We start from the raw sequence: 12,282 nt of genomic DNA on the forward strand, positions 1-12,282 counted from the left end.
TAAATAACTCTTGAATTAAAGGGATACATATTATAAAACATTTAATTACCAAGGAAATAATTGTCTGGTCCTCAAGTGTCAGTAATTAACCTTGAAGTCTTATTTGTTTAATTTCCGGAAGAATTCTCAATACGATACTTCTTCCTCATACTTTCCACAGAAACATCTCCTGATCATTCCTGATGATTTCTGGATGTGCCTGATTTAAAAGAATATTCATTGTCCTGTTGTTCCAGTGTTGCTGCTTCAGTCCATTTAACCCAACAATAAGAAATACCTTCTGTTAAGTTGACATAGTTAAAATGGCCTAGGTTAATTATTGAGTGTCCATCCCATAGGCTGGAGGCCAGGAGAGCTTGGGTCAGGAGAATCAGGTACTGTGCAAAGTGCTTCACATACATTATCTCATTCATTCCTTGGAAGGCAGATAGATGGTGGTGTTCCCATTTTACAGATGTGGCAACGGACACAGAACCTGCAAGTGATAGAACCAAGATTGGAATCCAGGGCTGACTTTGCTGCCCATCTTCTGTTGCCTAGGCTGTGCTCTTCTTACCAAAGGTTTCTTTTCACTAGAAAGAGAAGCACCTTACTTTTACCAAATGTGATAGAAACTGTTGAATATAATTGAACTTGAAGAACAAAACTAAACACTTTTTTAAAAAGCTCACTTTATCTTCTGTTTAATAAAATTAGGCTATAATTGTAACTTCTATGTGTTAATTCTTAGGCTAAAAAAATGAATAGTTTCCTTGATTTTTGTCATATTTTTCCTGAAAAACTACATGACCTTCTTTACGATGTTTGACTTTTGCACAAGATCATAAGTAGGGGCATTTTTGTAAAACCTATGCCGTGGTTTAAACAGTTTCCCCCAAAGCCTTTTGGAATCCATTGCTACACAAATCATTCTCCTTTAAAGTGTCTTTTATGTCCCTGTTGGTTTTTCCTTCTTTAATTCTTAATTAGTCTAACTCTTCCTGATCCTTGTTTGACTTGGTATGATTCTAGTATTCTCCAACGTGACTTTCATCGAACTCATAAAATTGCTCATCCTTTATAAGATTTGCAGTTTCTTTTTAAAGTTTTTTTTGCATTGTGTTCGCATTATAACTATGTAGTGCTCTTGACGCTATAGCATCTGAGTCAGAGAAACTGCTCACACTTGGTGATATAGCAGGTGGGGGGGTGACGTGGGGGGATGGGGATGGATGTGATTGCTCTTCTCTCAGGCAGGGTTGAGTGCTTACTCACTTGGTAAGTGGTCAGTGGAGAACTGTTTCATATTAAGATGATGTTTGCTTCTCTCTGTGACCTTCTAAATATAGGTCTCAATATCAAGTAACTTCCGGTAATGAGTGCTCCAATAATGAATATCTTCGGAATTTATCTACTTTTTTGCATCCTTACTGCCAGTTACTTAATGAATAATGAAGGCTTTCTTCTCTCGCCTGGGTGATTGAAACTTCTTTCCTAGTTCATTCCGTTCTTTACAGTTAGGTTGCTGTCTTTCTAAATTAATACTCTTCTTAAACTTAAATCTCTTCAATAACTCTCCAGGGGCCCTTACGATAAAGTACAAGTTCCTTAAAGACTTGTGGTTTACTAGGCCCCTCCCTGCTTGTCAGTGTTCAGCTTTTGCTTCTTGACATTATCAGTTCTAGCTGAGTGATGAGTACTTTTACTCCTAGGACTTTGCTCTTACTCTGCTGGGAACAGTCTTCCTCCTCTCTTCAATCCCCCTTCTTACCTCCCTCCCCCATCCCCTTTACCTAGGTGATGCTTATTCATCTTTAGGTGTCAAATGTCACTTTCTCTGGGAGTCTTTTCTAACCTTTCAAGACCGGGCTTTCTGCTTTTTCTCTGTTTTCCCAGACCATATTGTATTTACCTCTACTTCAGTTCTTAGCATATAGTATTTGCTCACCAGCATTGCCCTCTCGATGGTAAACTCCGTGAAGAGTTGAATGAATGAATAATTTCAGCTCTGCTCTGCACTAGCATTATGACCTTTGGTAAGCCTGTCAATCTTCCTGGGTCTCATTTTCTCATCTGTAAAATGAAATAATTTGATTAGGTGACTTCAAAGAGTTCTTTCAGCTTTAAAAAATTCTGACTTCCAAAATTCTTTCTCATGTCCATTTAATTTGCAGTTTCTGCGTTTGAAACAAAGCTCATCTGATTTGCCTAATTAAACAATTAAAGAGTAAACAAGAAGCATTATACTTTCTCCTTGAATGAGTGCCAGTTCTTTTGTTGCTGTTTCCTTTTTGCTGATGGCATGAGGCCATTTTTGAATATGAGCATATTGTTGCTCATGCACAAGGGCTTTTAAAATGTCAAATATTTTGTTGTTTGCCAGGTTTCCTTTTCTCAGCACAAATTGAAGCACAGTATGCATGCTTTTCTCCCGTGGTAGTTATTGTTACGAATCCCCTTCTACTCAACCGCATTTGCTGTTCCTGTGGGCTAAGAGAATGCAGTGGTTCTGGAAGGGCAGGACTGCACCACGGCGCCGCTTGTGAACTGAATTCCAGCCTGAGATGTAATTCCTATGATCTTGATATATGACATTTGAATTCCATTAACGTGCATGGGATTCTTCTTGACATCTTTCTGGAAGTTGCCAAAGCTGGGCACCAGCAATGTGAGATCAGTGTCTGGAAGTGAAGTGAAGCAAGCAGTCATCCAGGCTTTGCAGAAATTGCCTTTGCTTCCTAAAGCCCAGATTACTTTCATTTCCTTCCTTTTCACGCATCGAAGAGTATTTCCTTCAATGATATAATTATCTTAGCTGTGTTTTCTGTGGAAAACCAAAATTTTAGTAATGGATGAATAAAGGGACGTACTGTTTGTGATTATATTCAACTGTTAGCAACACCTAGGGAATAATTTTGTTTCTGGCACTAGGACAGAACAATTTGGAAAGGCTTCAGGTCTGAACTCTCTCTGTTGCCAGGTGTTATTTTGTTACTGTGCTATTGTGGGTAGCTGTGGGGGAGTGGAAATCATATTGGACTGGAAGGTAGAATACAACTGGGCTGGAATGTTTTCACTTCACTAGTTCTGGATCTGTAGGCAGGGTATTTAACCTCCTTTGTCAGAACAAACCTCTGGTTTTTCATCAGTAAAATGGGGATACTAATACTCTAATTCACAAAAGGCTGAGGACTGAATAATCTCTGCACAAAGTTGTATAAATCACGGGTGGTTCAAGCAAATTTTAGAAATACTGATAACGGAAAACATTTCTATCTTCAAAAGTAAGAATTTTGTACTGGTTAATGCAGCCCAGAGATAGAGTTGGCTTTCTTGTGATCTAATGAATTCCTCATTAGTGGCCAGCCTGAGCGTTCTCTCTAATATTGTGAGTCTATAATTCAGTGATACTTCACTACTGAAAGGGGGCATTGAATCTAGTCTTCTGGGTAACTCTCATCCTGGGATAGTGTAGTGGGAGTTATCTATAGCTGTGCAACCGATTACCCTGAAAACTTAATAGCTGGGAGTAGCCATCGTTTGTTACCTCAGAGTTTCTCTGGGTCAGGATTCCAGGTGCAGCCGAAGTGTTCTGGGCGGACTCTCTCCCGTGGCTGCAGTGCAGGCGTGGTCTGGGGCTGCAGTCCTTGCCGGGCTGCTGAGGTTGGGTCTGCTCACCTGAGTGCTTGTGGGCAGGTGTCAGAAGATGTGTTTCCAAGCTCACTCCTGAGGTCTCTTCCTAGGGCTGCCTCACCTCATGGCAGTGGTTTCCCTGAGTGAGAGAAAACACCCACAACAGAAGCCAGTCTTTTATAATCTAATCTCAGACGTGTCAGGCCGTCAGTTCTGTGTTCTCTTCCTTAGAGGCAGAGCAGCAAGTCCCGGCCACACTCAGGGAAGGGGAAGACACGGTGGTGTGAATTCCAGGAGGCGCACATCTCTGGGGGCCATCTCAGAGGCCGCCTGCGCAGCTGGATTTCATGCAGCCTTTGTGTGGCGAAGCGGCGTGGGGTAGACTTGACTTCCCAAGTCCTGTTTTGTAATCCTGAGTTATATCTAGTTATTTTTTAATGTTCTCAAGGGGAAGTCGTTTTTTGAATTTGTTGAAGCCCATCCTAAAGTCCCTTTAGTGGTTTTCTGTAATGGAGACGAATGTCTTTTTTTCAGCACCCTTGTCTGAACTCTAGAAGCGGTTGTATAGAACTTGAAGCCTGTTTCAGTAGTTTTTGAAGTGCTGTCAGATGGAATACGATGAAGTACCTTCACTGTATCTTTTGTTTTCTAATACTGTAATTGTACCGTATGTTTTAAAAAATTTATAAGGTGCTTGATAGCATTATAACAGCACCACTTTCTGAGCCGTTATTTAGGCTTCACAGAGACTCCAGGTACATGGCGTTATGGAGTAGATTGTAGGTAATCACTCTTTGATCAAATACTGTTACGATTGTTCAGTCTTCTCAGGGAGATTTTGTAGGCATTTAAGAAAGCATCCTTTTTTATTCTGAGCAGTCTGCTGACTTATGGTATCATGTTGCCTGTTAAAAGAGGACAAATTGACTTAGAATTAATTTTTATTAAACTGAAATAAGTGTGGGCTTCATTGTATTTCCCAGTTCTTTCTCAAAAACCAAAGGTCCCTTTTGCAGAAAAGTAGCTTGCCAGCGAAGAAAGAGCATGGGACTGGGAGCCAGTATACCTGTACTTAAGTCCTGGCTTTGTCCTTAAATCTGTGTTTGACCTTGGGACATTATCTCATCATGTGGGGCTTCAGCGTTCCCATATGATGTTTTCTTCCAACTTTAAAATGGTATTCAATTTCTTTTCTCCTCCAGGACAGTCTTGGGGGTAACAGCAAGACAGCCATGGTAGCTACTGTGAGTCCGGCCGCTGACAACTATGACGAAACCCTTTCAACCCTGCGGTATGCAGATCGTGCCAAGAACATTGTGAACCACGCTGTGGTGAATGAGGATCCCAATGCACGGATTATCCGGGATCTCCGGGAAGAAGTAGAAAAACTCCGAGAGCAGCTAACCAAAGCAGAGGTATGAGGGACAGCTGAGCAGCATTATGGGTCTAGGAAAATCTAGTAAAGATAGAACTTGAATTTCCTTCCCCCAGGGCCATAAGTGATGAGTAGAATTTTTGAATTTCCTATAGGAAGAGAAATTTGAGATGAGTAATAAAGGAAGACAGATAAATTGTCATAGTTGAAATTTAGATAGTTTTTACAGGTGTTAAAGGATTGAATAGGAGGAGAGAGTAAGGGGAATTGAGAAAATGTTTCTTTCCACAGTATAGGCAGCAGACGAGAAAAGAGGTACAGTAGAATAGGGTAGAGAAAGAGAGATGCTTGAAACTAAAATAGATACAACTTAATAGTAGTGCAGCAAATGGTGGCGAATGTGCATAGGCTAATTAGAAGAGGAATCAAACAGATTTTTGTTGTATCAGATGTTCACAGGTTGAAGTCCAAACAGAAATCCTAAGGAGGTCTTGCACACCATAATCTAGTTTTTCCATGTTATGGGTTAATTATGTTCATAGGAAAAAATATAGCAGAAAAGTGTTCTGTTTAAAAGTGTTCTGTTTCACTATCCTTTGTACATTCTATAGTGTATGATATTTATGTTCTGTTACTGAATTTAAAACCTACACAATTCTAACCAAAAATCTTTTTTAAAATTTTTAAAGATTTATTTTTAAAAATTTATCTTACTGAAGTATAGTTGATTTATAGTGTTGTGTTAATTTCTGCTGTGCAGCACAGTGATTCAGTTATATACATATTCTTTTTCATATTCTTTTCCATTATGGTTTATTACAGGATATCGAATATAGTTCCCTGTGCTATTCAGTAGGACCTTTTTGTTTATCCATTCTATACATAATAGTTTCAAATGCTTATCCTTTTATCAAAAATGGGATAAAGTGTCAGATTCAGGATCCCTACTTTAATTAGCATTTCTGTTCCCATGATTTCCAAGCACTGTGGGATTCTTTCTTGGGCCTGAGACCATAGCCCTCTTCTTTCTCATGACCTGTTTTCTGATAGTATAACAGTAAATTACATGGTCAAAACAATTATCTTGATTGTATTTTTGCCTGTTGAATCTTATCCTGTTTTTACAGGAATAATTTTACAGTTGATCAAGATTCTTTGAAAGTTTGTTTCTGTCTTCCTGGTATCAATAACACCATCCAGTTTTCAACATGTGCAAATTTAGTCTGCATATACTTGAAGAAATACCCAAAGTCATCAATAAAGAGTAGAATGAGTCACACATATGAGTCTAGACCTATTGAGATTTAAAAAAATAAGCCCTTGGTAGCTTGAACTTTTTATCTCCCTAAATGTAATTAGATCTCACAGTAACAACAGGTTAGAGAAACATGAAAAGGTTAAGTGTTCCTTCCAACCCACTGGATAACTGAGTGAGTCTGTGGGACCCACACAGTCTGGATGCGGCGGGTCGGTGACAGTCCTGTGTCTTAGGCAGGTCAGGGACCCCAGCGAGCTGCAGAGCTAAGAGGAGTGAGGTTGTTCGTCTTGTCCTCCTGGATTTCGCGAATTCTTTTTTCAGGGCATCGTACAGACATTTCATGAAATAAACATTTTGCTTGCAGGCAATGAAATCTCCAGAGCTGAAAGACCGGCTGGAAGAATCAGAGAAGCTAATCCAGGAAATGACTGTGACCTGGGAGGAGAAATTAAGGAAAACCGAGGAGATTGCCCAGGTTCGTGCTTCCTGCTTAAGGAGAGAGAAACGTCGTGGCAGTTTGCGAAGTGCAACTCAGAGCATGTTTCTGATTTCTTTTTGATTTTTAGCTTTGAAGATGGAGAATCTAGCAGATTAAGATTTAAATAAGATCTAAATCCAGGAGTCTGTATTTACAAAGTTCATTTGAAGGATAAAGACATAATTACAATTAATGGATTGTTCATTATGTAAGAAATATATTTTTGGTGTCATAAAATTTTTTAAATGATATAACTAGCCATTGGCTCTGAACACCCAATTCTGTTAAGTGCTTTGCAAACGTAAGGAACTTACCCAACTGCAAAATTATTAGTAGTAGATATTTAGGCTATGAGCTTCTTGCTTCCATACGACAACTCAGTAAAAGTAATATGAAATACCTAAATCTGAGGTGACTGTCTCTCATTTTTAGACCATTAAATATAAAGTGGTGAAATCTTCCAGTGGTGCATTAGCACTTGGAGAAAATCCTAAAATGTCTGTGTGCTTAGTAAAAGGTTTACTCTGTGACTTTCCTCTTAGATGCTTATTCAGCCTCTGATTTAGAAATATATGTGATAATGTGGAGGTCAGTACCACACTGAGCAGTCTTCTCATGATTGGATAACTCTGATGGTAGCTATTTAACTGAAATCTTTTATTCTTCCATTTCTGCTCATTGGCCTTAGTTTGTTCTTCCAAAGCTAAGAGAATAAGTGCCCCACTTGTATGTAGTAACTAATAATAACAATAATAACCAATACTTATTGGGTACACGTACATGTTGGGTCCTATGCTAAGCGCTTTTAAATATACAGTATTTTATTTAATCCTCCCAATAGCCCTGCAAGATAGGGTCTGTTATTACCCAGATATTGAAAGTCACCTCTACCTCTTCCCCTCCTTTTCTAAAATTAAAAATTTCTTGTGCTTTCAGCTGTTCCTTGTATTAACAAAATAGAACTTGCTACTTCTTTTGTTACCCAGTAGATTCCATCTTTCAATGTGCTGTCCAGAATCAATCGATACATCAGATGTTGTAGGACAATACTATTATTATGTAGCATAAGGTGGATGTTAGATTTATATTAGTGCAGACTAGGATTTAAGTTGATTTTTAAACATTTTTATTACAGTCCTTTTCAAAATAAATAAAAATATGAGTGTAAGAGTGTAATAAATCCACATGTACCCGTTACCCAATTTCATTAAAGACCAACATAAGACCAGTCTTGTTTCATCTGTATCCCTGCACTGGGTTATTTTAAAGCATATCCCTCAAATTACAGAGAAGAGAATACACCAGTGTATAAACTTTACTTCTCATTACATATTACACTTGCTGTTTTTCATAAATTAAATTCTTATTTAATAAGAATTAATTCTAATTATCATCCAGTTTGGAACTAATTTATATGAGCATTTTTGAGCTGCTCTGAAAATAAAACATTGACTTTGAAGTGCTATCGTACTTGGGTTGCTTTGCTCTGATACAAAGCAGGGGAGGTCTAAGTGAGAGTGTAGTGCTGATGCAGCTTATCTGTAGCATCTTTCCTCACCTAGCCGTCCTCTCCCTCGGTCATATGCCCCTTTTGAGGACAGCCTGATTTTATCCAACACCTCATTGAACACCTTATCGTTCCAAGCCCCCAGGCTTCCATGCTGCTGAGCTTTCTTCTCCTCTCTCGCTGGTCTATTGGTCACTGACCCCTTTGCAGTACAGACTGGCATTTCCTAAAATGTATCTCTGGCAGTATAGCCACAGACTGTTAATAAGTCTTATGGGGAAAAATATGGTTCATGATCAGATAACTTTGAGGAAACCTAGGTGAACTCAGCCAAATGGATTTCTTTTTTGAAGAGCTTTTTGGGAGTCTGTTCTAAGTCAGCCAGACTCTCAAAGTCCCCTGGGTTCTGTGGCATCTTCCTCTAGTATGCCCGCCCCCAGAGATTGTCCCTGCCGTGAATCCTGTGGAAGCTGTCTGTACCCTTTTGACCCTTAAATCATGAGTACTTTATTTACTATTCAGTTTTTTGTGTATACTTTTATTATCTAATGAGTTTGTAAGGTTCTCAAGAAAAAAGGCTGTATCTCTTAGTTTTTGAAACTATGTGCTCAGTAGTATTTTTGAGTAAACAGTCAGAACTCAAGTTGACTAATTTCTCAGCCCAGTGACATATCTTTGATACCAAGTTCTCTTGTTTTCATCTTTTATGTTCTCAGTAAAGAAATATACACTTACGTGAGATAGATCAAGGGTTAGCAAACTAAGCCCTTGGGCAAAACCCGGCCTGCCACTTCTTTTCATAAATAGTTTTATTGGAATGCGCCATGCTCATATGTTTTTGTATTATTTATGGCTTCACAGTTGAATAGCTGTGACAGAGACCATAGGACCCAGATGACTAAAGTATTTACTGTTTGACATTTTATAGAAAAAGTTAATCTCTGATATGAGAAGCAATATTTAGTCAACGTAACTATGTTTTATCATACAATACTTGTTTATTCTTTGAACAGATTCCTAGATGTTGCAGACTTTTGTCACTTTTTAATGATTAAAAACTTCAAAATTTTTGGTGGCAGATGTAGCAACGAATTGACAGTTTTTCAATGCTGTGCCCTTTGGTTTAAACAAAAGTTTTGTGATATTTCTACCATTATAAAATCTCAAATGACAGGAAAATGCTTAAGGAAGTAGGGTAAAACAGTAGTTTACTATAACTGCTAACTTAGACAATTATTCATTTATATTCCTTTGTCTGGCATAGATTTGCTCAATGACCTTGGGCAAACCTATATTCAGTAACATTCATTCCATATTCAATTATCAATATTGAGCAAAAGTCAGAGAGTTATTATTGGAGAGTGTGGGAACGGTTGGAAGTAAGTAAGTCTGGCCATTATAGGGCTTTGAATGTCAAACTAAAATTCTTAGATTTCAGCAGTAGGAGCTAGAAAGATTTTGATTTATCTGTTAAAACATTTAGTATATGCCATGTACTATATAAGTATATCCTGGCTGTTTTATGTACATTATCTCATTTAAGTCCTGTCTTTTCCCTTACTCTGAGTGGCTTTACCTTTGTTAAGTCGTATAGTCTTTTTCAGGCTTGCCTTTGCCTCTGTATGAATTAAAATTTTGCCACTAGATGACAGTAACCAAACTTCTTCTAAATCTTTTAATTATTTCCATAGTGAAAATTACTAGAGTCCTAACAAGAATATAAGTAGAAGAAACTATTGTATTACAAAAGTAGTATTTACTTATAGAAAATACAGAAAGATTATTATGAAGAAAGTTTAATTGAATGGATCCAATCATCCAAAGAAAACTACTGTTAACATCTCTGTGGTTTCTTCCAGGTTTTCCCAGTGCACAGATTAATATACTAGTTATACCCTACATTTTAAATTTAATATTAGTTCATGAACATCTACCCATTTCATTCGTAGTTTACAAAAAAAGACAATTTTATAGAGAAATGTTTCTTCTCATTATTGGAATAATTCTTTAATTACACCAGTATCCCTTTGTAAAAGAGCTTTCCCTCAGTAAGGGACCATACAAGATATATTAGAATTGCTTTCTTCATTTTAGGAACATGGTTCTTTATTGAGGATAATCATTGCTTAGAATTGAGTGCTGAAAACTAATGGCTAGTGCTAAACTACTCAGCACTTCCGAAAGAACCCAGTAATGTTTTTTCTTAGAGAAGAGACTCGATTCAAAGTCCCAGAACCAAAATATCCCCTTCAGTATGTTTGTAACAGTATTATTCTAGGGGTGATTGACTGGGTTGCAGTCGCCGTATAAATTAGGATGTGTGCCTAGAAATAGCAAAATTCTAAGGCTGCAGTTTAACTATACTGCAGACTTACTGTGTGGCCCTAGTTAAATGACTTAGTTTGTCTTGTCTTTCCTCAGGATCAGAGGTTCTTGATGACTCATCACTATTTGCTATTTATACATAGTTAAAGACGCCCTGCTCTGGCCCGGTTCATATTCCTTAGTTATAGAGCATGGGTTGCAGGATTCATGTGTATCTCCCTAGGTGCACGCATGTGTATGTTGCATGAACTCACAGATAGGTAGGCACGGAAAGGAAAGGTTCACGTTCTTATGAAAATAGGGCTTTACTGAATATGCAGATTTTATTTCGATAAATTCACGACACCGACGATTTGAGTGCTCTTGTGTGTTAGGCAGTGTGCTAGGTGCTAGGAATACACAGTGGAGAGATAGGGTCCCTGCCCTCACAGAGAAACGGTTGAATAAAAAGTTACCAAGTTTGAGAACAGGTGTGCTCCAGATAGGAGGAATCGGTGTTAAACCCTTAAGCTAGAGAGAGCGTTCTTGAGACTTTGAGGGCCCTGGAAGATGTTCCACTAACTGCGTACAGGCTTTGAGAGTAGGGGTGACAAGATGTGATGATGGTGAGTAAATGGGCCAGATTGAAGGGCCGGGCCTTGTGGGCTTGGTTGAGGGAGTTGGGCCTTTATCCCTGCTGGAGACCCACTGAGGATATCAAACAGCAGAGTGTATTAAATACTTGGCTTTTCAGAAAGATCACAGTTGAGTAAAACACACTTATATTTTCTCATATATACAGAATTAAATGTGAAAGGTGAATTCAGGATGTTAGATATTTTCAAGAATGAAAAATGAGAACTTAGTATATTTGGTTGCTATTTGTAATGGCTTTATTTTTGAAATTAAAAAATTTTACCTAACAAAGCAACATTATAGTTTAGAAAGAGAACAAATGCAGTAACCTATATAATACCATGTCCTAAGATAACATATTTGAGTTATAAAGTTATTTAATAATTACTATAATATATGACTTTTTATATCTTGCTGCCTCAATAGCTGTGGAATTAATACTTCTCTAATGCATTTACAGGAGCGACAGAAACAGCTTGAGAGTCTTGGAATATCTCTTCAATCTTCTGGAATTAAAGTTGGGGATGATAAGTGTTTCCTCGTTAATCTGAATGCTGATCCTGCTCTGAATGAACTTCTGGTTTACTACTTAAAGGTGAAATAATAGGCTTTTATACTATTTCCTACCACAAAATAGAGCAGCATTTCACAGTATCAGTTTCTCTTTGTAGTCTTTGAGTGATGTCATTCAACCTAGTAAATATAAAAGATGATATTCTGATATCATTTCCAACAAATTAAGTAGCTTAACTTTTATCGTTTAATGTGATTAAACCAGGGAGTTAAGTAGATAACTTTAAAGCTTAAACAGTGACTTTTAAACTAAACGGTTTCATCGGTAGACTAAAGCTTTTGTGATTTCTATGAAGCACAGCTTTTGGTGAGTGGTTTCTTAGCTTACAGAGAAATGTTTAAAGCAAGTTATTAGGACCACTTGATTTGAAATTTGTGTTTCCGGTAACTCTTAGGAAAATTAAAAATTTTGGATTATCAACTTACAAAAAAAGAGAGTAGGTCACTTAGAGGCTGAGAGGGTCAGAGTATGGAGCAGAAAAAGCCAGACATACATTGAAGTCTATATACATTGTATATATGTATATACTCATATACAT

The 12,282-nt window shown here is 37.8% G+C and overlaps 1 protein-coding gene across 4 annotated transcripts in view; it reads left to right on the forward strand.

Annotated features, from left to right (window-relative positions):
- KIF13B (kinesin family member 13B) overlaps positions 1–12,282 on the forward strand; it is a 190,946-nt gene that overhangs the window by 82,154 nt on the left and 96,510 nt on the right. For all 4 annotated transcript variants that reach the window (XM_057547830.1, XM_057547831.1, XM_057547832.1 and 1 more), the window contains exons 11-13: positions 4,815–5,027; positions 6,610–6,720; positions 11,631–11,765. In XM_057547830.1, the coding sequence (XP_057403813.1) occupies positions 4,815–5,027; positions 6,610–6,720; positions 11,631–11,765 (459 nt within the window). The remainder of the gene's footprint in view (positions 1–4,814; positions 5,028–6,609; positions 6,721–11,630; positions 11,766–12,282) is intronic.

Source organism: Balaenoptera acutorostrata, chromosome 6, assembly GCF_949987535.1.
Source record: "Balaenoptera acutorostrata chromosome 6, mBalAcu1.1, whole genome shotgun sequence".
Lineage (NCBI taxonomy): Eukaryota > Metazoa > Chordata > Mammalia > Artiodactyla > Balaenopteridae > Balaenoptera > Balaenoptera acutorostrata.